We start from the raw sequence: 27303 nt of genomic DNA, 5'->3' as shown, positions 1-27303 counted from the left end.
AGATCAAGGAGCTAATTATTAACTTCAGAAGGAGGGGACCAAAGGTTCATGACAATCCTCACCAGAGGATCAGAGGCGGAGAGGGTCAGCAGCTTTAATTCCTTGGTGTTATTATTTATTCCGAAAAGATTCTATTTTATATTTCTATTTGAAGTCTGCCTTCAAATCTCTTACTATCTCTTCTTTCAGTTAGTCCTGACAAAGGGTCTCGGCCCGATACGTCAACTGTACCTCTTCCTATAGATGCTGCCTGGCCTGCTGCATTCACCAGCAATTTTTATGTGTGTTGCTTGAAATTCCAGCATCTGCAGATTTCCTCATGTTTGCGTTTATAACTCTTCCCAATCTGTCTCATGTAGAAATATCATTCCATTTTGTCTGATCCTTTGTCTCCACCATATCTGTTCCCAGGATGAGGCTTTCCTTTTCAGAACATTCTTTGTCCTTCTTCAAAGAATGGGATTTACCTTCCTGCACCACTGATCCTGCCTTCACCCTCATCCCAGGCATCCACACTCACCCCATCTTCCTGATTGTCTTTATAGAGATAGCATTCTTCTTGTCCTCACCACATCCAACACATCAATCTCCACAACTTCCTCCATCTTCAACAGAACCTACCACCAAACACATCTTCACCTACTCCCCTTCCTCTCTCCACTTTCCACAGGGGATCGTTCTCTCCATGATTCCCTTGTCCACTTGTCCCTCCCTACTATCTCCCTCCTGGCATATCCTTCCTCACCTCCATTCAAGGCCCCAAATAGTCCTTCCTGGTGAAGCAGCATTTTACTTGTGAATCTGTTGGAGTCGTTTACTATATCTGGTGCATTGGTAAGCACCAATGTAGAATGGGGGTCTTCTTTGTCGAGCATCTTTGCCCCATCCTTACTAAGCAGGATTTCCTGGCAGTAAACCATTTCAATTTCAATTCCCATTCCGACAATTCTGCCACAACGAGGCAACTCTCAGAAGGAGCAACACCTTATATTTCATGGGTAATAATGGCATGAACATCCATTTCTCCAACTTCCATTAATTTCCTTCCCCTCCTTATTCACTCATTCCCCATTCTCTTCTCTGCTGCCCTAACGTGTTCCTTATCTCCCATGGTCCACTTTCCTCTCCGATCAGATTCCTTCTTCTTTGCTTTTTACCTCTTCCATCGCCACCCAGTTTCTCACTTTACCCCTTTCCTCATCACCTAGACTCACTGCTCACCTGCCAGCTTGTACTCTTTCCCCTCCGCCACATTCCTATTTTGCCTTCTTCCCCTGAAGAAGGGATTCGGCCCGATACGTCGACTGTTTATTTCTCTCCACAGCTGCTGCTGAGACCCCTCAGAATTATGTATGTGCGCGTTAACAGCCGAGAGTCTCGGTTCCGCCGCCGACTCTGCCGAGCCGTGACTGCGCCTGCGCAGCGGTTGAACAAATTTGGCGGGTTCCGCACCTGCTCCGCCTCCGGTTGTTCCGCCGCTGCTGACGCCGGCATCGCCATGGTGGAGGGACCCGGGTGTGCGCTGAATGGGGAGAAGATCCGGAGCCGTGTCCGGACGGGACAGCGGGTGGTGGGGCTGCGAGGGAGCGCGGTGAGTGGCCGCCCGGCGAGGCCCGGGTGTTCGCGGTCGGTCGAATGCTGAGGGAGACAGGAAAACGGGAGCAGGCAGACTGGGGACACGGGCTCCGGGAAATGACAGGAGCCACAACAGGCAGAGAATGGTTACTGGAAGTTAGAGAAGTCGGCGTTCGCGCTCTCACGTTAGCGGTCCAGGTCGCATAGATTCTTTCGGTGCTGGCCACTTGTTCATGGCTGGTCTGCCTTTGAGTGTAAATAGAGAAAGAGACAAAACATTTCTCTTTCTCCGGCAGCTCAACAGTTTTTTTTTAAAAACTTAACATTTCTAGTTTTATAGAGGGTTATCAATCTGAAATGTTAATTCCGTTTCTCCCAAACAGGCAGTGGGTGATGACAAGAAGCAGGTCCACGGACAGTTTTGACAGCAGGTACAGGCGGTGCATAAGACAATCAAGATGTACATAAAGTGGTTAGCTACTTTTACAAAAAAAAATCATGTATGCTCCACAAGTACATTACTATGAGCAGAAAATTGCAAATAGAGTAATGTAAGTAGAGAAAGTTATATTTTGGCTGTGTGCTTTATAGAGTGAAGACAATGAAATCTAAGAAATGGAGTACTGCTATAATAACATTTAGAATATTACAGTAAAGTGAGTTCACTTTGTTTATTGCACCTTTGATTTCACTTACACCATTGACAAAACCAGCATTTATTGGCCTTTATTTTCACCTGATAAATCCTGTCTTCCTCTATGTACAATGGCTGGAATGGTTGGCCCCTAGGGAGTATTGAAGAACTACTGGTCCTTTGGTGTACCAGTCCAAGGGTCCCTGAAGGCAATAGCATTACTAGATATGGTGGTGAAGAGGGCATATAGGATACTTGCATTATGTAGATCTGGTATAGTATATAAGAACAAGAAGGTTGTGGTGCAACGTTAAAACATTGCGCAAGGCACAGCTGGAGTATTATATACATTTTGCTGGCTATGCTTAGAAGAATGTGATTTCATTAGAAAGGATGCAGTAATTATTCACTGAGACATTGCTTGAAATGGAGTGTTAGTTAAGAAGAGACTGAATTAGGTGGTTTTATTTTCCTTTGAGTGCAGGAGCTGAGAGGGACCTGATAGAGGTACCTAGGATTTGGACTTGGGGTTGATAGTAGGAAACTTCTCCCTATAGCAGAGGGTACATGTTTCAATTGCAGTCTTAGAGGTTTAGAGAAGACCTGAGGAAGAATTTCTTAATCCAGAGGGTGGTTGAAACCTGAGCTCTTATTTTGTGTGGGTAGTGGAGACAAGTATGCTAACAATATTTTTAAAAAGTATCTGGATGATAATTTGAAACTGCTGGGACATTGAAGGCTATGGCCCTAAGACTGGTAAATAGGATTAAATTGAGGGAGAAGTTGTTTTCTTGACACCACTGTGCCGGGGTGATGATATCTTCTCTGTAGGCTGCCTCGTTATTATTTGAGATAAGGCTTATCAATGTAGTATCGTCTGCAAATTTAATTAGCAGATTGGAGCTGTGGGTGCTGACATAGTCATGGGTGTACACACAGTAAAGGAGGGGGCTTAGACACAGCCTTGGGAGGGCTCCTTTGTTAAAGGTTAGAAAAGCAGAGGTGAGGGAGCCCACTCTTACCACCTGCCGGCGATCTGACAGGCAGGGTGAAGGCCAAGGTCACTGAGCTTGTCAAGCTTGGAAGGAATTATGGTGTTGAATGTTGAGCTGAAGTCCAAGACATAAACATCCCTCCTCTCCAGGTGTGCAAGGACGGTGTGCAGACCTGTGGCTATTGCGACCTCTGTCAATCGGTTGTGTCGGTGGGCAAATTGTAGCGGATCTACTGTGGGTGGTAGCATGCTTCAGATGTAGTTCTTGAACAGCCTCTCAAAGAACTTGCTTATTATTGAGGTGAGTGCGACAGGACGCCAGTCATTCAGTCATGTTACCTTGGTCTTCGGGCTTTTTTAGGTACAGGGACAATAGTGTATGTTCTGAAGCAGGAGGGCACTCTCCACTGGGAGAGGGAGAGGTTAAAAATGTCTGCAAACACACCAGCCAGTTGTGCTGCACACACTCTGAGTACCCGCCCTGGGATGCCGTCCAGTCCTGCAGCCTTGCGGCTGTTCACTCATTGGAAACACCTGTGTACTTCAGCTTCAGAGAAGACCAAAGTGCAGGTCGCATCGGCGACTTTCCTTAGGGGCTCAGTGTTGGCTACATCGAACCAAACATAAAAAAGGTTTAGCTCATCTGGGAGAGAGGCAGCGATGTTAGAAACACCACTGCACTTAGCTTTGAAGTCTGCGATGGTGTGCAGACCTTGTCGTGAGCTGCTTGTGTTGTTGCTGGAGAGTTGTATCTAGATCTTGTCCTTTTATTATTTCGCTGCATCGATGACCGCATAGATCGTAGCTGCATTTCTTGAGTTTCCGGTAGTTTCCGGTGAGGAAAACTCTGTGTTGTGCGGTGAGTGCAGCATGCATGGAACTGCTGATCCAGGGTTTCTGGTTTGCATAGACCCTGATTGAGTTTTGGGGGACAATGTCCTCGATGCACTTCTGGATGAAGCTCGTCACCCCATCATCATATCGTACAGGACATCCATTCAATAGTCTTATAACTGAGGTAGAAGCTGTCCTTAAGCCTGGTGGTATGTATTTTTAGGCTTTTGTATCTTCTACTCAATGGGTGAGTGTGAAGAGAGAATGTCTGGGTTGGGGTTGGGTTGGGTGGGGTCTTTGATTATGTGGCCTGCTTTTATGAGGCAGTGAGAAGAGTTAACAGAATCCATGGGATGAAGGCTGTAGTTTTGTGATGTGCATAGATGTGTAGCAATTAGTATACATGTGTACATGATTTACATGGACATAATGGACGTTTGTTATCTTATCCAATTGCTTCAGCAACAGAGTGTAACTTGCTAGATCATTTTTGGGAGATTCACTCAGTCAATTGTATTTCTGTGGGTCTGGGGTCATCCCACAAGGTGGACCAAGTAAGTGTGGCAGTTTAGTAAACCAGACGGGTTTTTTTTTAATAACATCCTGATAGTTTCATGGTCAAAATTATTATTTTTTTAAAATTCCATTTAACTTAAATTACTAACCTGCTATTTGTCTGGTGTGATAGAGGTGTGTCTCTGCCAAAGAAGGTGTAAGGCGCTCCTACTCTCAACTAGCCTGCAGGTCACCCATGGGCAAGGTGTAGCAGTTGCTTAGCCCCTGGTAAAGGTCGTGAGCAAGTGGTGGATGCTGTTATGAGCTGCTGGTGCATATCACAAGTCCTGGTTATATGACCACTGATACAACGCAGATAATCTCTGAAGAGTATTGATAATGGTTGAGGTCACCTGTCTTGTAAATACACTAACCAGAAGATGGTAATGGCAAACCACTTCTGTAGAAAAATTTGCCAAGAACAATCAGCATCATTGAAAGACCATGATCATCCAATTCATTTGACATGAACATAACAAATGACCCTGCTGCAGTGGTATTTAAATTCATGCCTCTAGATCTGTTGTCCAGCCCTCAGCATTACTGGTACAATAATTATACTCTATTCGTGGTTGGTGCAACTGTAACGAAAACCAATTTCCCTTGGGATCAATAAAGTATGACTATGACTAATTTAACCAAGGTGCATTGGTTTCCAGTGCTGGGATTAATTGGGATTGACAAAATCAGTCTTGCTCCTCTTTTTCCTCCTCAGCTTGTCACTATTTAGTCAAGTTTGAGCTAAGGAACAGAGTGTTTCATATCAAGACTGCAAGTAAGCTGGCATAGTAATCATGTTAGATGGCAGTACGGAGCTTCAGGCAGCAGAAAGGCTAAGTGAGGGGTTGACTGGTTTACTGTGTTTCTATATCTCCAAATTTGATATTTGGCTTTAAGTTACTTGTGGCTAAAATGAGAAATGATAGGTGGCTTTGTGGGATGATTCATGCCTTTTAACCACCACATTGAATATAAAATATATGTTTGCTTTGAAAAAAAGCAATAAATGCTAGAAATATTCCACAGGCAGTATTTCAAAGTTCAAAGTAAAATTTATTATTAGACTATGTACGTGTAACCACATACAAGCCGGAGATTCTTTTTCTGTGGGCATACTTGTAGAGCAGTAACTGTAAACAGGATCAATGGACAACAAATTCTAGCAAGAGAAACAGTTTCCTTTTGTTGCCCTTCATCAGAACTGGAAAAGTCCCCCTTCCCCTTACCCCTTCTTTCCCCTCCCCAACTTGCCTACCACTTTTACTTTCCTTCCTCTAGTACCGCACCTCCACCCTTTGTTCCATGGTCTACTGTCCTCTCTGGCAGATTCCTCCTTCAGCCTTTTGCCTCTTTTCCCAGCTTCTCAATTTCTTCCCTTTTATTACCCCTTCCTCCATACACCTACTGTTTCCCCCCCCCAACCTAGATTCACCTATCATCTACCAGCTTCTGTTCTCTTCCTTTCAATCCTGATGAAAGGTGTCGGCCCAAAATGTTGACTGTTCATTTCCCGCAGTAGATGGTAGTTGACCCTCTGAGTTCCTTCAGCATTTTGTGTGTGGTGCATTACCTTTATTGTTTCTTTCAGGTTACTCAGCTAAGTGGACGGAATGATTCCTGTTTGCAAGCAATCGAATTGCTGAAAGGCAAGATTTACACTGGTGTGAAGACACTGGGAAAGGAGCTGTTCATATATTTTGAGAAAACTGCATTAAGGTTGTGTATCTGTTGCAATTTCCTTCTGCCAAATTGGTGGGGGGGGGGGAGATCTGAACTTTTGATTAAAATCTTGGGCAGTTATGAAAAGTAGATTATCTTCATGTGTTTCCCAACCTTTTTTGGTTCAACGCTCCTTCCAAAAACACTTTCATACTTGCGAATGCCCCACTAAAGCACTATCATATTTGCCAACGCCTCTCTTAGATACAATATACTTTCTGGCCCCCCCATAGTGGAAAAACAGGTCTATCACTTGCTAACATGAGAAAAATGATTCTGCTTTAAATTTTTATTTGTCTTTAAACCTAGCTTACACAATACCTGTGTGCTGATATCAAAGCCGCTGTACAATGTGATACTTCAGCTTGATGGTTTTTAGCAAGAGTTGAAATACCTGATTCAAGTGGTGACAGCAAAAGCCTTGAGTCCCCATGCGTAACATTGTCCAAACGGTTTCTCTTTTTTGTGAGTATGTGGTTCACTGCACTGAAGCCTCTTTCATCAAGGTTGGAGGATGGAAATGCAATGAAGAGCAGTTTTTCTCTTCTCCAAAGAGTAGAAAACTTTGTGTGACACTGTAGCCACATACCAATTGTATACCACAAATCCCAACATTTTTGAAAAGCATTTTTGCTGCTTTATCATTCTGAATTTTGATCCTTTCTTCTTGCAAGCTCTCTTCCTTTCTTCTACCTTGCCAAGAAATGGCATAATTACATAGTCAGGAATTTCAAGCTCGTTCAAATTCTTGGATCTATTCTGAAAATCCTTCTTCATTGACTGCAGGTATAAGCAGTACTCTTGCAAATCACCATCTATGAAAAATGCCATGCTTTCCGTGCAGGGAAACTGAAAACATTCTCCTCCCAATGTTTTGCATATATATTTCCAATCTTCTGATAAAAGTGGATTCTGCACTTTTTGCCTGGATTAAATTGAAATTCTCACCTTGTAGTTTCATATTTAAAATATTCATTTTGTCATACAGATCGACTAGGTATGCCACATCTCCATGTGGAATTTCAATCATCTTACCTTGTCGACTTTGAGGAAAAATTCAACCACGGTGTCAAAAAGACCAATGAAACATTGTAAGCAGCAGCCTTTTAACAGCCAACGCTCTTCAATGTGAAGAAGCAAGCATTCAAACTCTTCATTATCTTGGCATAACTGGCAAAATATTCTACTATTTAATGGCTTTGCCTTAATTTTCTTGATAACAGATTACAAGAGTCATGCTTGAAAAAAGTCACTGGCTGAGGTTTTTGGCTGCGGGATGTTAACAATGAATTGCACAATTGATTGAAACAGGCTTGGAATGCCACTAAACCAGTATGGTGGCCTGTCATATATGGTGCTCCGCTGTGTACGTACATCTATTGATGCCTCTGGACACATCTTCAGTGATGTTCCTGGAATCATCAGGTGTTTCGGGTCTTTCAACATCATACAACCTCCTCCAGGTGACCCAGCCCGGGCTGATCAGACCCCAGCTTGTGTCTAGATGGCTAGCTACTTACGACTCCATGGCTCCCCTCTTTTGAGCCAAAGCCATCTTGAGGCCCTCTCTGCCACATCGGTGGTACTGCGGATGGCTCTCCTCTTCCTCTCTCCCTCGATGCCCAAAATGCTGAAGGCTCTAACTAAAGAACAGACTACGAATCCCCTACAACCAACCTCCACTGGGATACTGACAATAATTGTTGTCGTGGCTTGCAGATTCCTATCAACCCCTCCCTTCGCAGTTGCCTCCAGAATTTGGTTAACATCATAATCAAACTGCTTCCACAGTGAAGTCATGTTAGCTGCAGGCCATTTGATCCGCCTCCTGTTAGACTTCATGTTAGAGGGATTAGTTTACAACACTTGGAGGTTCCGGGCACTATGGGGTGACTCCGGGCCTGGCCCCTCCTTCGTCTCACCAGTTTGGATACTTCCACGTTGTGTTGCTCCTGCTCCCGCCAAACACTTCATCCTCGCTTGGTGGATCTTCAAGCCGTGATCGTTCTTGCAGATTTTGCCACATGCACACTGCTTCCTCATCGCCGTTTCTTCATTGCCTAGGTCTGATGTCGTTGTGTCCATCCCAAATGTTGCACAACAAATTATGTTCCTAATTGGAATACTTTTATCCTCAATATACATTTTGAGCTCATTGTAGATTAATTCTCTATTGATATTTGTTTAGCTTTTTACAAAAGAGAACCTCTTGATAAACTTTTCCGTTTTTGACAAACCATACATGTGCCTTTAGTAATACCTTGTTGTCTCGCACAGTTGTCTCATCCAATTGTATCCCAAATTTTGTTTTTTTGTAGCTCTGTGCATAGGTAGTACTCAATGTCTTCACTCATTTTGTCAATACAACAAACTACAGAGTTATTACTCAGAGGAATTGATTTTAAAATACTGGTATCCATTTTGAGAACACTTCTGATGCAGCAGGCATTATTAATCTTTTACCAATTTTATAAGATTTTCCACACATTGCTATCATTTTGGAAATGTTACAAGAAGCTATGACACCACTATCAAAGTCATTTTTAGCTTTCTTGGCAAATGACTTGAGTGTGTAACACTTTTCAAGTGCTTTTACTGTATCTTCTGAACCTGAGTAATACTATAAGTAGCCTTTACAGGGTGTCTTATATGGAAGTGTTCCTGCAACCGTAATGGTTACATGGCTTCATTAGACAGCACAATATCACAAATAAGATACATGGGTATTGCTGATCTGATAGGAATGGAATAAAACCATATTTCAGGTAAGTAACATTGCATTGTTTCTGTTCCTTAGCACGATTAGAATTTCAAGGCTTCTCCGCTTTCAGACTCACGGAGGTTGCGCCGTACATATTTATCCACCATTAAAATAAAAAAAACTAACACAACTGGGAATGCCTATCAGATGTTGACGTCAACAGCAAGTTAACACAGAACAACGGTAGTGGGACACAAAGGAATGGCGAGGCAAAAATGAAGATGACCACAACAGCGAAAATCACATTGACAATGACTCAGATTGGAATCTGAATGTTAGTTGGGAAAGAGCTGGTGTTCGGCAAGCTACCTTTATACTATTCCTGTTGGTGCGTTTGACCGATCATGTAAGGTCTCGTAATCCCCAAAGATAGTTCTTGACTGCATATATGCGGCTAAGGTCACTTCGAACACCTCGAAGAAGCCTCGGGGCTGGCAAGTTCATTGATAGGCTCTATTTCACCATTTTGTTCCAGCCAGTGCTGTATCATTGTGCGACCTGTTTTCTGTAGATCCGTAGAGAAAGTTGAGATGGTGTACCTGACTTGCCATTTGTTAAATTGTATGAACTCGTTCCGTGCTATGAGTCAAGAGGAACTGTTGGGCATCCTGGTTGCTAATTCCAAATAATGTCTGTTGGTTGGATAGTCGGATGAGATTGCCAAGTTTCAGAAGCATTGTGATGACAAGTGCTCACCACCTGCAGAGCTATAGTTATTCTTGTATTCCAGTTGGGCATCACTGATCTACATCCAGACTGACTATATTGATGACATAGTCTGAGATCCCTGAAAACCATTGGTAGCTGTGCCCTAGGTTGTTATTCTTTTACATCTCTTAATTTTTAAGAGGTGTCGCAAATAAAATGAGGACACTTGGAAATTAAGCCATCTACCGAAATACATTAAAACTATGATAACTTGGCCCCCTCAACTTGGGTGCTAGATTGGTATACTTTCTGGACTACCAACACACCTTCTTTTGATATATGTGTCACTGAGTAAAATTTATTTTCCAGTGAACAAAGTGAATTTAAAGCGAACATTGAGAAGGAAGCCATGGTGAGTTTAAACAGGGCATTGGGAGCAGGTCCCAGTGAATTTAAATAGAGCATAGGGAACAGGATCCAAGTGCATTTAAAAAATGAGTAGGAAATGGGGACTTTCTGAGTTTAAAGGGACTGCAGGGAACAGAGCCATGGTGAGTTTAAGAATACATGAAACAATGCCCAGTAAGTGTTGGGGGGAAAGCAGGCAAGTCAAATAGAGAGCCATTGGGTTTTCCAAACTATAAAATAGGAAATTATGGCTGTTTTACTGTAAATGTTAGCTCTTAAAGGAACTTTCATCATTTTGTAGGTACTGGGTGAGACAAAGAATTTCTCTTAGATTTTCATCCTTCAGACGAAATTCCCTTTCTTCCACCATCACCTTCTGCCCATTTTCTCTGTTAGTTTGACTAACTTTTTTCCCATCGGAACTGAGAAAGAAAGAATCTTTCCAAAGATTTTGCCTGAGTTTTCCCACATCTATTTTTGTTTGGGTATTGTTCAATGTTTAGCGTTATGACTCATTCAATGTGAACTTTTAGAATAAGCTTTGTCTTTTTTTGTGCTTCAGACGTCAAATGCTGTTTTAGATTTCTGAAATACAGGAATACTCAATTGGCGTGCGTTCAACTTTCAACTAATTGAGAATCGGACATCAGTCTTTGCTCAGTGGCAGTAACTACATTCAAGTGCTGGGCTGGGTGGGACAAGGCAAGAGGACAAGATCTATAAATCTAATAATCCATGTAGTGTTCTGTTGAAAACTAAACATTTTATATTGAAGAGAGCACCGTTTGCTTAGTGATTGACAAGTACTTTATATTTGATTTTAAAACTCATATATAATATGCAAGAAGATATCTGGTGCATTCTTGATTTGAAGTATCAATTATATATCATTGCAGGATACATTTTGGAATGAATGGTTCAATGCGGATCAATTCATCTGAGAGAAAACACAGCAGTCGAGCCCCAGCAGTCTTGGAGATTCAGCTAACCAGTGATTTTATTTGTTTCTTTGAGTCTACGTTCGATATCAGGTAAGTTATTGGGTATAAGATTTGTGTTTACGTTTATTTTCATGCTTTTAGATTTTGCTCATGATAATCTATTTTGCATTGATCGCTGATAGAAGTGAGTTTCATATGTCATTTCCAGATTAGTTAAAACTTAAAAATAGAATTACATTTACTGTGTACATAATGCACATTTTGAAGCTATTTAGTCAATTGGAACATTGGTTAATCAGGGCAGCTGCTTATCTGGAACAACGTTTAAAGACTGAAAACTAATTGAGAAAATATCTGAGATTCCCTTTGTTTATTTGGGACACTATCCCGTTTAATTGGACTGGAGACTTGCCAAACAGTTTCTAACTAATATCAGTCGTGTGCACCTACGTGGCTGTTAGACACTGTACCGTGCTTAGAGTGAACAGTTATGAAATGGCATCAGTTACATATGTTTGTGTTCAAAAAGCAGTGATTTTCACTGATAGTTGGTGAGAAATAAGCAGCAAGACAATTCAAAACTGTTTTGCGCACTGCAGTTTCAAATATTCAGGCTTGGAGATGCCAGAAACGGCCAGGAGTGAAAAATGAAACTATTTCACTACTTCAACAAGTAGAACTACAAAGTATTTGAAGATATTGGCAATCATCTTGTATGTTACAATAAAAATGAATATTTGGAAGACTCAATTGTCAAAAGCAGTCCATTATCTGCACTGGAAGGGCACTACGAAGACAGTCCATTATCTGCATTGATTTTGTTCATTTACAGTCAATCAACAGTCATGGCAGCGTAACTGGATGAATTTGTCTGTTGATAACTATTAGAAACCAATACACAGTTTTATACCACACAGTATTCGTAATCTTCTAATTTGTTCTGCATTTCATTTAAATTCATTATTTGTAACTCAGTTAAATGGTAGTTTGTCTTTTTATGCCTTTATAATTATATCAATGAGACTGGCTAATTGGGACATCTGCTTAATTGGGCCAAAATGTACTGTTTGTGATGTAGCCCAATTGACTGGAATCCACTGTATTGCATAAATAGAAATGTCATGGGTATTCAGTTAAGTTGCTTTTAGGTGTTGGTTAAGGACTATTTGTTTGGAAACCTACTTTTTTTTTGAAAGTGTTCCAAAAAAGTTGTAACTATTTGAACATCTGATATTTAAGAAAACTGACAACACAGTATTTTTTTCAATGCTGCATGGTATCTGGCCTGGATATTGTCATTAATTCCATAAAATTAATGATCTTTGTAAGATTCAGTTTTAAAATTTGCTTTTCAAAATTGAAATTACTATATACTATCTTTGTCTTAACAATTTGCATATCTCAAAGCTTGCAAAAATCACGTTGTCATTTATTATCAAAGGCTATTTTTGTTGCCTTGCACCTTAGATTAATTAAGTTTTTGAAAGCTGATACAAATCTCTCCCCATTAACGAGGGCAGGGTGGGGTGGGTTAGGTTCCTAGAGAACCCTTGGTTATGCACTAACTTGCGCAGCAGGCAGTTAACTTTTGTGGAGGATAGCATTTGCCCAGCGTAATAAGTCAGAAATGAGTCCGTCCTCTCCCACTTAAGATGCAGTAAATTAAACTTCCTTTTTTTGACCAGCTGAAATGTCCAAATTGAAACTTACTTGTTCATTCATCCAGTGACTATTGTTGCCAGATGGAAGTTCCCAGTTGTCTTTTTTTTCACCCATTTCAACTAATTTATTTCACATTCGTTCCCATCAACCAGGTTAAATGTTGGTGCTTTTCATGAATCTGTATTTTATACGTTTTCCAAATATGTTCTTTATGTTGCTATGTTGAAAATATTTGTTACGTAACAACTGAAATGAAATAAAGCCCTTTCTTATACACTTCTTTAAGTGAATGTTTGCTAATTGGAAGAGAATTTTATTAGGAAATGGTTTGGAGTACATAGTCTTTGGATAAAAATAAAAAATGGTTATAAAAATAAATGTGAAGAGAATTTTGAACATTACTGCTGTTATATTTCTGCTTTTAATCTGAATATTGAGAATTACAGCATTAGTTGCAACCAAATTATGTGTTTTCCTTAAAGTCATATCCAGTTTCTCTGATAACTTGACTGGTTCAAATAAGTTTCTTCTCGGAGGGTCAGACAAACTTTACAATTAAAACAAAAGCATTGCTGCCTAGCTGAGTTTTGAAATTTTGTAAGTTGAATGCTTCATAATAAACATTTTCAACATAATAGGAATATTTTTGTATTACCTGCTAGGAGTACTTCAGAATGTGAGGAGAAAGTAAAAATGATGGAAGAACTGGATATTTGCTCAGTAAAATTTAGTTTTTCCCGAGCTGAGGAAGAGCTAAAGCGACATGGTGCCCGCATGATATGTGACGTTCTGTTGGACCAGGCTGTGCTGCCGGGAGTGGGAAACATCATCAAAAATGAATCAATATTTGACAGTTGCCTTCATCCTGCTATAAAGGTAAAATCCTTGTGTAGCAGATTCCATTTTCTTACTTTTTATTATTTACTCCTAGTCCAATTTCCCTCCTGATTCTGTTGAAAGTTCTTACGAACACACTGTACTTTCACCTCAGCTCAGTCTAGCTGTCTAAGGAAGAAAGTGAGCCATTTGACCAGGACCCTCATGGTAGGCTGATCGACATAATAAAAATGCATGCTATCCACAAAGACTTGGAAATGACAGAGGATCATGGTGCAAGGGTGATATTCTCGCTGGAGGTCCATGATCCGTGATGTTCTGCAGAGATAGGAGCTATGAGTCATAAAATTATAGAGCATTACAACACAGGAACAGGTCCTTTGGCTCATCGAGTCTGCCAATAAATAAATATATATTAATTACTTGGTGGAAAATGTGAACAGGTGATTTAGTAAGTTTGCAAACAAGACAGATGGAGTTGTGGACAGCATAGAGGGCTATCAAAGAATACGGCAGGTTGCAGATATGGGCAGAGAAATGGAGTTTAATCTGAACATTGTGAAGTGTTGCATGTTGGGAGGTCAAATATAAGGGGGAAAGTACTGTATGCAATTAATGGTGGGACTTTTAACAGCATTGTTGTTCTCTGTAAAGGTGCTGCCTGATCTACTGATTGTTCAAATTATTTTAGTTTTCAGATTTCCAGTTGCATTTGTGACGAATCTTTAATTTTCCTATTATCCTATTTATACTATTTTACTATTTATTCAAGTTTCCCCTACCATAACTTCCTTTCCTCATATCTTTTGGCTTGTTTTTTTTTTACTGTGCCTCAATACTATATTTAGAATGTGAATGGATTAAAATGAGAGGTATTTTCCATTTGGTGTGAGAAATACAGAATTGGATTAATTTCTAACAGGTCTAAAGCTATACAACTGATGTTGAATTGATGGTTATTGAATGGAGTGTATATAGTTATAAAATCAATAAACAGTGAATAAGTTATTTTGATTTACTGTATAAAAATAGAATCAAATACTGATATTTTAGTATGACTTCTCGTCCATTAGAATTGGTCCCTGGCACCAATTATTCAGTGCTTCAGAATCTTTCTTGTACTGATTTATTGTGACCCCTGTTAAATTTTACATTTCAACAGAAGATTGTTATTTCTATTTCTTGTGCAATTTTTGTTTTAAGGCTGTGCAAGGACTCTAAAATGGTACAGCATCTTGTTTACACTGTACTAATTTGAGATGATGCAAGAGCGAAGCATCTTTGTGCTGTCTACTATTAATTACCACAGTTTCTTCAGAAGGAATTACTAGAAGGACTAATAATCGGGTCTGTGACCACAGCTTAATAACTAGTGTACACCTTTTGAAGGGAAATTCCACAGTGGTAGAACAGATGCCAGACCATCTGTGTGAGCTGATTTGACCTAGGAAAGTATCAAAATGATTGAAGGTGGGAGAGTGTGAGGACTTCTTACTTCTGATGACACCCTGGTTATTGTAAGTGAAAAAGATGGAATAGTTTTTTAATTAAGCAAGAATTGTAAGTACTTAAATAATAGCATTTCATTAGCAGCTAAAAGGGAGAATTTTGTAGCCAAAGTGTCCATTGTTCATCTTTTTAAATAAAGTGGATTTGAGCAGAATGGAGAATGGATGTCCAAGTACAAGATGACTTTTTCTTTTACTTCACCAACTGACTTTTTATGTCATTTCTATGGCTATCAATTGCACTTTAAGTTGAACTGTTTAGTTATTACCAGGTATTATTTTAAAAAAAACTTAAATTGTAATGCCATTTAGTGGTTTCTAATAAGTTTAACATGAAATATTTGGACTTTATTAAGTAAATCATTAACTGGGATGATTGTTCTTTCTTGCAGATTTGTCAGTTATCAGCTGAGCAAATACGTCACCTTGTAAGAGTAGTTCGAGACTTCACAATTCTCTTTTGTAAGGTAAGAGTATGTATATTTCAAGAAATTATATTGTTTTCTAATTATTTGAAAAGGGTATAATATGTAGTTCCATAGTTGAGCACTTAGTGTAGAAGATGAGGGATGGTTCACAGTTAGAGCTTTCTATACATTTGCCAGAGAATTTGGATCAAAATGCACCATTTTAAAATTATACACTGCATATAAATTATTTTAACAAAAACTTTTTTGGTATTAAAGTACACTAGTGCTTTATATTTTTAAAAACAATCATTAATTAGATTTCCAGAATAAAATAGAAGTAGAGATTTGGTCATTTTTGTTCACTTTTTTTCCCCTTGAACAGCATTACTGCTCTAATATTCCAGAAATGGTTGAGTTTAGTGAAATCAAAACTGTTATTGTTATGAGGTAACACACAAAATTCTGGAGGAACTCAGCAAGTCAGGCAGTATCGATGGAGGGGAATAAACAGCCGATGTTTATTCATCAGGACTGGCAAGGAAGGAGACAGAAGCCAGATGGAGGGAGGAGAAGGGATACAAACTGGCAGATAATGGTTGTACTTCTGCTTTAATAAAAAAGCAATATTTTCTCTGAAACCATCATGTGATTTATGACTTCAGAACCATTATTAATATAATACAATTTGATCTTGCACTGGACATGCGTATTTTGCTTGTCTGCTTTTTTAGAAAAAAAATCCCAACGTGTGCCTCAGTGCCATCTTCTACCATTCAGACAAAGCTCTGTGCGGGCTCATCATCTTTAGCTCTTTTCAATTCAGTGCAGTGCTGTAGTTAGTGTTTTTCCTTTTGTCTTTTGAAAAAGCCACCAATTCCTGAGATAAAACTATACGCATAATGCATGTATAGAAATAATATCTGAATGTGTCCTTCGTCTTTTTCTTTAGTTTTCTTCAAGATCTTGTCCTTGCAGCATTAAATTTCTAACCACATTCAAAGTTCCTTCCAAAGTTTGGAACTCAAAGTTTCAAATGAACACTCCTGCTTCACTTATTTAAAAACTTCAAGCAGTTTTCATAGCTTTAAACTGATGATAATCTTATTTAAGCAAGGATTATGAAAGGCTTTTTAAATATGTCCTATACTGATACAAAAACAATGCATTAAAATTTGCAAAAGCCATTGAACGTGTACCACCAGGCTTAAGATCAGCTTCTATCCTGTTGTATATTAGAATCTTTGACGGATATCTCGTACTCCAAAGATGAGTTCTTGATCTTTCAATCTACCTCCATAAATGGCCCTTGCACTTTATTTGTCTACCTGCACCATACTTTCTTTGTAACTAACACTTTCTGTATTGTGTTTTTCACCTTTTGTGCTACATCAATGTACTTGTATATGGAATGATCTCTGTGGAATGCATGCAAACATTTTTTTTTACTGTACATGGGTAAATGTGAAAATAAACTAATTATCAATTCAGTTAAAAGTTTGCTAAAGAAGATCTTTGCATATTAACAAGTTAAAGCAAAGGTAAGGAAGGTTTGTTGATCACTAAACATTAGGGCAACTCAGAGTTGGCTATTTAGCTTGGGATATCTTGTTCAGACTCTGGAAAAACAATGAGCGGATACAAATTTAAATGGAACATGTGATTTTTTTTAAATATTTGGAGATGCAGTATGCTAACAGGCCATTCCGGCTCAATGAGTCCCCACTGCCCAGTTACACTAATGTGACCACTTAACCTGCTAACCTGTATCTCTTTGGATGTGGAGGGTGGTGGGAACAAGGGCATGATGCGGAAACCCATGTGGTCATGGGGAGAAGGTACAAACTCCTACTTGTAGACAGCAGTGGAATTGAACCTGGATTACTGGCTTTGTTAAGAGCATTATGCTAACTGCTAGACTACAATCCTGCCCCACCATTCTTGAACTTAATTGGTTAAAATGAACAACAAGCTGTTTTGATTTGAGAGGGCAAAGAGAAACTCAAAAAATCATGTTTTTAAATTCAAGCAAACATGGTAAGATTGAAAAATATATTGATTGGAGTCAACTTGGCTAAATTGTTATTGTATGAAACTATAGTGCAGATTGGAAAAAGACTGCAAAGAAAATTGAAAAGGAGGAGTGGTGCTGTTAGTTAAGTGCCAGGTACAATGCAGAGAAATGATCTATATTCAGGAAACAAGGATTATCATTCTTAATTTTTGGATTTCCTTTTACAATTATTAGTGGTTTATTATGTTTATATTAGAGTAAAAGTTTAATTAATGCTCTTGTCAGTTTTAGTCTTAACATTTACTTCCTGTCTGAAGTCCCAACTTTTCCACATGGTATCAAAATTTTCTCTTTGGCGCCAGGACAACTATTGAGGGACAAACCAGAAATCTGCAAGTTATTGGCACAATTTGAGCTCTTATTTTAAACATTGGAAGATGTTTGTTTCTCTCAATCAGTCTGACCAATCTTCTGTTATGGTTTATTTCATTTTCTGTTATTTTAGTGTCAGAAGATTGGGTCTGCCTTGTATAAACACTTCAGAGTTTACAAGCGTTCCACGTGCAGACAGTGCAATGGTAAAATTATTGTCTGCCGCCTTGGTGAGAATAATCGAATGACATATTTCTGCTCGCACTGTCAGACGGAAGATCCCAGCCAAGTTAACAATGGGTATTGAAAATATATATTTTGTAGTAAAATACAACTTTTACCAGACTGAGAGCTGAACTGGGCTGATGTGATTTTATGTTTTTTTAAATATTCTTTCATCAATTTAATTCTGAGGTACAACTTTTATTTTAACTTGGGATGACTTAAATTTTATTGCAAACTTATTTTTCACATGGGATTTTGAATTTACAAACCCCAAAGCAATCTTTTGATTTAGCATCCCTCCATTTGCTTCATCAATATTTTTTCTTTCAGTATAAGATGAGAAGTGAGGATGTTTGCTGATGTTGCATAATGTTCCATTCTATTCACATCTCCTCAACAGATCTATCTGTCCATGCCTGCATACTGCATGACTTGGACAACATTCAAGCATAAGCCTCTACAGCAATGGCTCTACCAAAGTGCCAGGCAATAATCATCAACTTCAAAAAAAATATAACAACTTTGTCTTGACACTCAAAGGTATTATCATGACTGAGTCCATCCATCAATATTTGAGGGGGTTACTAGTGAGCAGAGCATCAACCTCTTATTAGGAAAGCAGTAAGAACAAGTCAGAGTTTGGGTATCCTGTAGCAAGTGACACCCTAAGGTCGCTCTACCTTATACAAGGCTCAAGTCAAGTGCATGATCGAATACTATCCACTTACCTGGTTGAGTTCTGTGCCAATAACTCAAGAAGTCTGAGACATCCCATGATAAAATGGACCACTTAATTGAAACCCCATCAAACTGCCTTAAATGTTCATTCCCTCCAGCATTACTGTACTATGGCTGCCATGTGAACTGTATAGAAGGTTCACTGCAGTTACCTGTCCAGGCTAGTTTGACAGCATCTCCCAAACCTTTACTGTACCTCTATCACCAATAAAGGCAAGGACAACAGACAACTGGGAAAATCTGTACTATCTTGGTCTTGAATTATATTTCACTGTTCTTCATAATTTTCTGGACCTGAATCCTAGAATTCCCTTTCTGAATAACATTGTGGGAGACCTTCACCTGAGATAATGCAGCGATACAGCTCACCATCACTATCCCAACAAAAATAATAGATGGACAGCAATTGGTGGACATAGTCCAATGATGTCCAGATGCCAAAGATGAACATTTAAAAAAAACTAAGTTGTGTAATGGTTTTCAAACTCGTTTCCGTCCTTATTTGTGGTACACACTTTGCTGCATTGACTTACCTTGTTTATGCTAGATGTTTCCTGTCACACTTAGTCTTACAGTGTTGTGGGCGTAGATCTGAGGAAAAAGGCCTGACGTTATTGAGCATTTATCTTGGTGGTTTGTGGTTGGTCTGAGTGTTGCAAGTCTCATTTCCTGAACTAAAAATGTGATTATGATACACCTGAGGAATCAGTTACCCGAAGTCTGACCTAATCATCTTCTGGTCTTTGTCAATTGCTTCCCCAACCCCCACTTTCCCTCTCAAATTCCTCATAGCTATTTTTTTTTAATCTTGGTGTTGAACGATATTGAGCCATAGGATCGAGTGCTGTGTGTATTTTTGGTTTCATTTTCTAGTTGTGACATGATCAATACATCATTCCTGAGCTTACTTTAGGAAGGTTCTAAATCACTGCTGTCCATCTGATGAAAACATTCCCTCTGTGAAGGAGTTGTATAATTTGACCCCATACTTATGTAAATCTAAGTCGTGATGGTGTGAACATTGAAGGAGAACTGGCAAATTAGCCCCTGGTTCCTTTTGACTTTGAAGAAAAGATGGTATTGAAGAGGCCTGGGTGTGTTGCTGTAGTACATCCAGTAGCAAAAGATATGTCATAGTGTTGAGATTAATTGCTTTGACTTGTTTTTCATCTAGATATTTCCCATCCTGCATAGTCCTTAAATTTATGCTTGGTTTTGAGGGGCAATACTCTATGGAGCATTTATCTTGGTGCTTTCTGATAGTAATTTATGGTTTGTCTAAGTGTTGAAGTCACAAGAAAATAGGAGTAGGACACCAAGCCCCTGAAACTTGGTCTGCCGTTCAATGTGATTATGGTTGATCTACACAGGTCTCCATAGAAACATAGAAAACCTACAGAACAATATAGGTCCTTCGGCCCACAAAGCTGTGCCAAACATGGCCTTACCTTAGAAATTACCTAGGATTACCCATAGCCCTCTATTTTTCTGAGCTCCATGTACCTGTCCAGGAGTCTCTTAAAAGACCCTATCGTGTCCGCCTCCACCACTGTCACTGGCAGCCCATTCCATGCACTCACTACTCTCTGTGTTTAATAAAATAAAAACTTACCCCTGACATGTCCTCTGTATCTACTTCCAAGCACCTTAAAACTGTGCCCTCTCATGCTAGCCATTTCAGCCCTGGGGAAAAAGCTTCTGACTATCCACATGATCACTGCATCTCATTATCTTGTACAGCTCTATCAGGTCACCTCTCATCCTCCGTCGCTCCAAGGAAAAATGGCTGAGTTCATTCAACCTATTCTCATAAGGCATGCTCCCCAATCCAGGCAACATCCTTGTAAACCCCCACTGCACCCTTTCTATGGTTTCCATATCTTTCCTATAGTGAGGCGACCAGAACTGAGCACAGTACTTCAAATGTGGTCTGATCAGGGTCCTATATAGCTGCAACATTACCTCTCAGCTCCTAAACTCATTCCCACGATTAATGGAGGTCAATGCATAGTATACTTTCTTAACCACAGAGTCAACCTGCACAGCAGCTTCGAGTGTCCTACCGACTTGGACCCCAAGATCCCTCTGATCCTCCACACTGTCAAGAGTCTTGCCATTAATACTAAATTCTGTCATCATATTTGACCTACCAAAATTAACCACTTCACACTTATCTGAGTTGAACTCCACCTGCCACTTTTCGGCCCAGTTTTGCATACTATCAATGTCTCGCTGTAACCTCTGACAGCCCTCCACACTATTCACAACACCTCCAACCTTTGTGTCACCAGCAAATTTACTAACCCATCCCTCCACTTCCTCATCCAGGTCATTTATAAAAATCACGAAGAGTAGGGGTTCCAGAACAGATCCCTGAGGCACACCACTGGTCACCGACCTCCATGCCAAATATGACCTGTCTAGAACCACTCTTTGCCTTCTGTGGGCAAGCCAGTTCTGGATCCACAAAGTAATATTCTCTTGGATCCCATGCTTCCTTACTTTCTCAAGAAGCCTTGCATGGGGTACCTTGTCAAATGCCTTTCTGAAATTCATATACATACCATCTGGTCTACCTTCATCAATGTGTTAAGTCACATCCTCAAAAAAAATTCAATTAGGCTTGTAAGGCACAGCCTGCCTTTGACAAAGCCATGCTTACTGTTCCTCATCATATTATGCCTCCAAACGTTCATAAATCCTGCATCTCAGGATCTTCTCCATCCACTTACCAACCACTGAAGTAAGAACTCCACTTTCATTTTATGTGAGTTCCTTGTAACCCTTTATCCCTTAAACTCTCAAAGGTATTTCAATCTCCACTCTATATACTGTATATCGATTGATCTGGACTCCGCCACCCCAAAGGTCTTAGAATTCCAGATGTTCATTCTCCTCTAAAAGAAGAAATTTCTACACACTTCTATTTTTAAATGACAAGCCCCATAGTTTTAGTTACTTCCCCTTTGTTTGTGACTTTTCCATTGGTGAAAACATTTCAACATCAATCTGTCAATTCCCTTTAGGGCTGGTGAATGGTCTTACCATTCAAAATGACTTTCCTGAATGCTATTTGGTTTCTTGACAATTACAACTGTAGTCATTCGGAAAGATGGAAAGTTCTCATAGTTTCCTCTTCCCATTCTCTGTCTTTGTCTCGGAGATCGACGTGATTTATCTCAGAAGCTGATGTTACAGCATCTTACAAGAGGGTGAACCCTCGCAAGGCATTACCTTTGTACCTCGTAGGGTTCTGAAAACCTGTGCCAACCAGCTGGCGGGAGTGTTGAAGGACATCTTCAATCGCTCACTGCTGCAATTGGAGGTTCTCACCTGCTTCAAAAGGGTGACAATCTTACCAGTGTCCAAAAAGAGATGGGTGAGCTGCCTCAAGAACAATCACCCAGTGGCACTCACATCTACTGTGATGAAGTGCTTTGAGAAGTTGGTCCTGATTAGAATCAACTCTTGCAAGGACCTGGACCCACCGCAATTTGCCTATCGCCACAGTTGGTCTACAGTGGATGCATTCTCACTGGCTTCCCACTTGACCTTCAATCACCTGGACAATAGTAAAACTTAAGTCAGGCTGCTGTTTATTGACTACAGCTCAGCATTCAACCTAATCATAACCTCAGTTCTAATCAAAAAGCTCTAAAAGCTGGTCCTCTTGAACCTCGCTCTGTCAATGGGTCCTTGACTTGCTCACCTGGAGAGCATAGTCTGCAATTAGAAATATCATCTCCTTGCTGACAGTCAACACTGGCACACCTCAAGCATGTGTGCTTAGCCCATTGCTCTACTCTCTCTAAATCCGTGACCATATGCTTAGGCACAGCTCAAACACCAAGTATAAATTTGCTGTTGCCACAATTATTGTTGGCAGAATTTCAGATGGCGACGAGGAAGTGTACGGGAGTGAGATAGATCAGCTGGTTGAGTGTTGTTGCAACAACAGGCTTGCACTCAAAATCAGTAAGACCAAGGATTTGATTGTGGAGTTAAGGAAGGGTAAGTCGAGAGAACACAGAACAGTCCTCATCAAGGGATCAGAAGCAGAAAGGGTGAACAAGTTCCTGTCGTTAACATCTCTGTGGATCTATCCTGGGTCGAACGTATTGGTGGAATTACAAAGAAGGTATGACAGCAGCTATATTTCATCAGGAGTTTGAGGAGAATTGGTATGTTGTCGGACAAATTTCTACACGTGTACTATGGGGAGCCTTCTAACCAGTTGCATCACTGTCTCATGTGGTGGGGCCACTGTACAGGATCTGAAAAAAGCTGCAGGAAGTTCTAAACTCAGCCAGCCCCACCATGGCCACTCCCCCCCCCCCACCCCATCCAAGACACCCTCAAAGACTATGCCTCAAGAAGGTGACATCTATTGTTAAGGACTTCCATCACCCAGGAGATAACCTCTTATTGCTACCATCAAGGAAGAGATGCAGGAATCTGAAGACACACGCTCAGCATTTCAGAAATAGTTTCTTCCCTTCAGCCATCAGATTTCTGAATGGAGAATGAACTCAGGAACACTTCCCTAGTACTTTTCTCTCTTTTTGCAGTAATTATTTTTTAATATATACTTATATTTTATATTTTAAATTTATATTTTATCAATATATATTTCTATCGCAAAACAACAAATTCACGACAGAAGCCAGTGATATTAAATCTGATTCAATTCGATGTATGAAGAGCCTCATTAAATCATCTTGGCTGGAGCACAGACCATTACACATGTAAATCTTTATTTTAAACTCTTTTTTAATTGCTTTGTCTGTAAATCCAATATACATTAAGTACAATCTGCTAGTGGAGCAGCATTGAGTGGGAGTTAAGGAACTGTCGAAATTTCATTTTGAAACTCTTCATTTTTCATCTCTCAATCCAGCAATCACCTTGGATTAGTGCCTCATTACTGTCCTTGTAGTGACCTTCTTATAGTGACCATCTTGCTTCTCTAATCTCAAAGCTAATGCAAAGTTTTGAACCAAAATGTCAACAATTCCTTTTCTTCCACAGATGCTGCTCAACCCACTAAGTTCTTCCAGCTCCAGTCACTAACATCTGAAGTCTCTTGTATATGCATTAAGCACATTGCATTTGTTAAAGAAAATTGTTGTTCTGACATTTTTCCAATAAGGTGATGGGGGTGGGGTGTGGGCAATATTATTCAGAACAGATTTATTTTAATAACAATGGCACTATTTGGATTTTGAATATCTATTTCTAAACAGTAATTTCCCTAAACGGAATAGCCTGATTAGTTGGACCCAGGGCTCTCGAGATCAATCTATTGATGATACCATTGCCAAGAAAGAAGAAGAGGAATGGACATGTCCACTTTGCACTTTAGTAAATGCACCATCGTCCAAATCATGCGATGCCTGTTTGACGCAGAGACTTGTCAGTAAGTACATGCTGTATTGTGGACTAAACCAATTTTAATCATTATTATTGATTTAACTTCAGTAAAATTTATTTAATGCCTTACCATTCTGTGGCTTTTAGAGAGAGGATTTACTGCTAAGAATGTAACATTATTGGAAATTTCAAGTGAAGTTTCAATTATAGTTTTCATGCTGGATTTTATGTTGCACTATTTATATGGAGAGTGAAGTATTAATGATTATCTGATAATGACAATTTCAATATTTCACCCATAATAGTTTGTAGAGATTATGATAGTCTTAACATTGGTTTCAGCGATTGTTTGGGGAGAAAAGATTTTTTTTAACGTGAAAATGACTTCTGTTATTACATTTTTATTGAGCAGGTGAGACTCTGAACTTTCAGTTTGCAGTGCTTCTTGCTACAACAATAAACAATCTGTTGGAGGAACTCTGGTTCGAGCAGCATCTGTGGGCATGGGGGGGGGGCACTGTTGACATTTCAAATAGAAACCTTGCATTGGACTGCTTGTTAAGCGGTCTACGGCAGCTAAATCAATTAAAATATTTTAAAATCTCCATAAGAAAATTAAAGTTTTACATCAAGTAGGAATAGTAAAATCTAGCTTCATTGCGGTTTTGCAAATTAATTATATTGAATAATATTAACTGTTTTCTACTTTTAGAGGCAGCATCACCTCAGAAGTCTGGTTTTGATACTAATCTCATAAAGTACCAATGTAATAGTTTTGGTAAACCCCTCATAGAATGGAAGCTCAATCGGAAAGCAGCATTTGGCACAACTACACTGGTTCTCACGTCACAAAGGAGTTCTCAAAAGAGTCCTACATTCTGTTTCTCTGCAGACAATGAAGTGAAAGAGAACCCACTATTAACAGATGGGGATCCTTCTTCTTCAGCCTTAGTTAAGAAGTGTCCTGCAAGTGCATTGAACTCTAACATTTTGATAAAAAGCCCCTTTAATAATTATGCCGATCAACCAACCAATAACTCAACGTTATTTAGTTACACCAACCAAAGTTTATTTTTTCACCCTCCTAAAAGACTGAAGAAGGACCATAGTTCTTTTGATTCCAACACAAATACTGCAGTTTCTGTCTTCAGGTATGTCCATTATTCTAACTTTTAAAGTTAAACCTTATGTGCATGAAAGCATCGTAGCAATGTCAGTATTAAAGTTAATTGCTTTTTTTAAAAAAAAAATGGAATGGTATTTAGTATATTTGCAATTTTTGAAAGACAATCCCATCTTTCCTAATATAACTCATCGTCTTAAGCTCCTCTGAATGATGCGCTTGATGCATTATTACATTCATCACTTCACAACCCTATTTTTGGGGAATGCAAATCCATTTAATGTTCTTAGTCAGTGAACTGCTTAATTGACCTCTGAGTAGCTCTTAAAAATTTAAATAGCAAGCAATTTTTCTTCTATGGAAAATAAAGTTTTCACAAATTGTAATTGGTTTGTATTATACAAATAGATGTTGATGTAGTTCTAATTGTGGATTTAGTGTTTTACATGCTGGCATTCAGGTGACAGAATATTTAAAGAATTATTAGAACATGACAGTTTAAAAGATGATGAGTGAAGTAGTAGAATCAGAAACTAGGTAATGGGTGGTGGTGGTGGTACAACAACACTGAAATCTTCATACCTAGCACATAATTAAGTTGGGAAAGAAATCTCAACCATTAGGTGTACAAAGAATATTAGGTGCAGTATTACATCCAAAGAGGAGCAAGCCTGAAAGTTGGAAGCAGTTAGTAATTAAGCAAGTGAGAGCAAGTAAGCTTGAGTGAGTTTATGGAGAATATTTAAAAAAGAAACACAAAAGCATCTATTAATACTTGAGGAAAAAGATTAGTGAACTCCATTCCCATTAGGAGCAAGCCAGATTATAATTTGAAATGAAGACATGGCAGAATGATTGAAAAGGTCAATAGAGACAAGCCTGACATTGAAGGATGATGAATGGTAGTGACATTATTAGTGAAGATTCTTGGGATTAGGATTTACAAACGTTTGTACTTACAACTGGAAAAGAATGGGTATTAGGAATAGTTAAGCATGACTTTGTGTGGGGAAGTCATGTTTTACAAATTTGATTGAATTCCTTGAGGGATGACAAAGGTGATTGGTAAGAATAGGCCAATGAATATTGTCTACACAGATTTAAATGAAACTTTTGACAAGGTCTCTCATGGTAGGCTGATCCAAATATTACGGTACATGGATCCATTGGGACTTGATAGATTGGATTCAAAATTGATTTGGTGATAGAAAACAGAGGGCAATGGTAGAGGTATGTTATTCTAGGTGGAGTTCCCTGCTCAGTAGTCTTCCACAAAGAGCAGTGTTCAAAATATATTAACATTATTTGGATAGAAATGTAGTTAGGCTGATAGTGAGTTTGAGGAGGGCACAAAAATTGGTAGTTAGGAAGGTTGTCAAAAGATTCAGCAGGATATACACCTGTTGATAGTATGGGTAGAGAAATGGCAGATACTTCAATCTGGGGAAGTGTGTGGTGTTGAACTTTTATAGGTCAAATATAAGAAGAAATTAAACAGCAAACAGCAGGACCATAAGGTGCACTGGTACAGAATGGATCTTGGGTGGAAGTGTATAATTCCCTGAAAATTGCAACATAAGCACATAGATACAGATGATTTGCGTAAAAGTCAGGAAGCTGCCTTTCAGCTGTGTAAAGCTCTGGTTAAGCTATGTTTGCAGTCTGGTTGCAGCTTTATGGGAAGGATATGGAGGCTCAGGAGAGGGCGCAGAAGAGATTCACCAGGATATTGTCTGAAATAGAATTGGCTACAAGGTTGGACCACCACATCTTTCCCTCCGCCCCACTGATCTCCCTCCTGGCACTTAACCTTGCAAGCAGAACAAGTGCAACACCTGGCCCTACACGTCCTACCTTTCTACCATTCAGGGCCCCAAACAGTTCTTCCAGGTGAGACGACACTTCACCTGTGAGTCCGTTGAGGTCGTCTATTGTACCTGGTGCTCCCAGTGTGGCCTCCTGTATATTTTGTGTATCG

At 39.5% G+C, this 27303-nt stretch overlaps 1 protein-coding gene across 4 annotated transcripts in view; it reads left to right on the top strand.

The window, feature by feature from the left end:
- Positions 1–1437: 1437 nt before the first annotated feature.
- neil3 (nei-like DNA glycosylase 3) overlaps positions 1438–27303 on the top strand; it is a 44027-nt gene continuing 18161 nt past the window's right edge. The window contains exons 1-9 of one of the 4 annotated variants that reach the window (XM_063049450.1): positions 1466–1591; positions 1959–2006; positions 6181–6308; positions 11025–11159; positions 13394–13607; positions 15469–15543; positions 18003–18169; positions 24076–24248; positions 24915–25353. In XM_063049450.1, coding sequence (XP_062905520.1) covers positions 11038–11159; positions 13394–13607; positions 15469–15543; positions 18003–18169; positions 24076–24248; positions 24915–25353 — 1190 coding nt within the window. In that variant the 5' untranslated portion in view covers positions 1466–1591; positions 1959–2006; positions 6181–6308; positions 11025–11037. Of the gene's footprint in view, positions 1592–1958; positions 2007–3389; positions 3505–6180; positions 6309–11024; positions 11160–13393; positions 13608–15468; positions 15544–18002; positions 18170–24075; positions 24249–24914; positions 25354–27303 lie in introns of those variants that run through there. The other 3 variants (XM_063049449.1, XM_063049448.1, XM_063049451.1) reach the window with 3 other exon arrangements.

This window comes from Mobula hypostoma, chromosome 5 (genome assembly GCF_963921235.1).
Source record: "Mobula hypostoma chromosome 5, sMobHyp1.1, whole genome shotgun sequence".
Classification (NCBI taxonomy): domain Eukaryota; kingdom Metazoa; phylum Chordata; class Chondrichthyes; order Myliobatiformes; family Myliobatidae; genus Mobula; species Mobula hypostoma.
The sequence above is the reverse complement of the archived record's forward strand: the minus strand, read 5'-3'. Positions and strand labels throughout refer to the sequence as shown.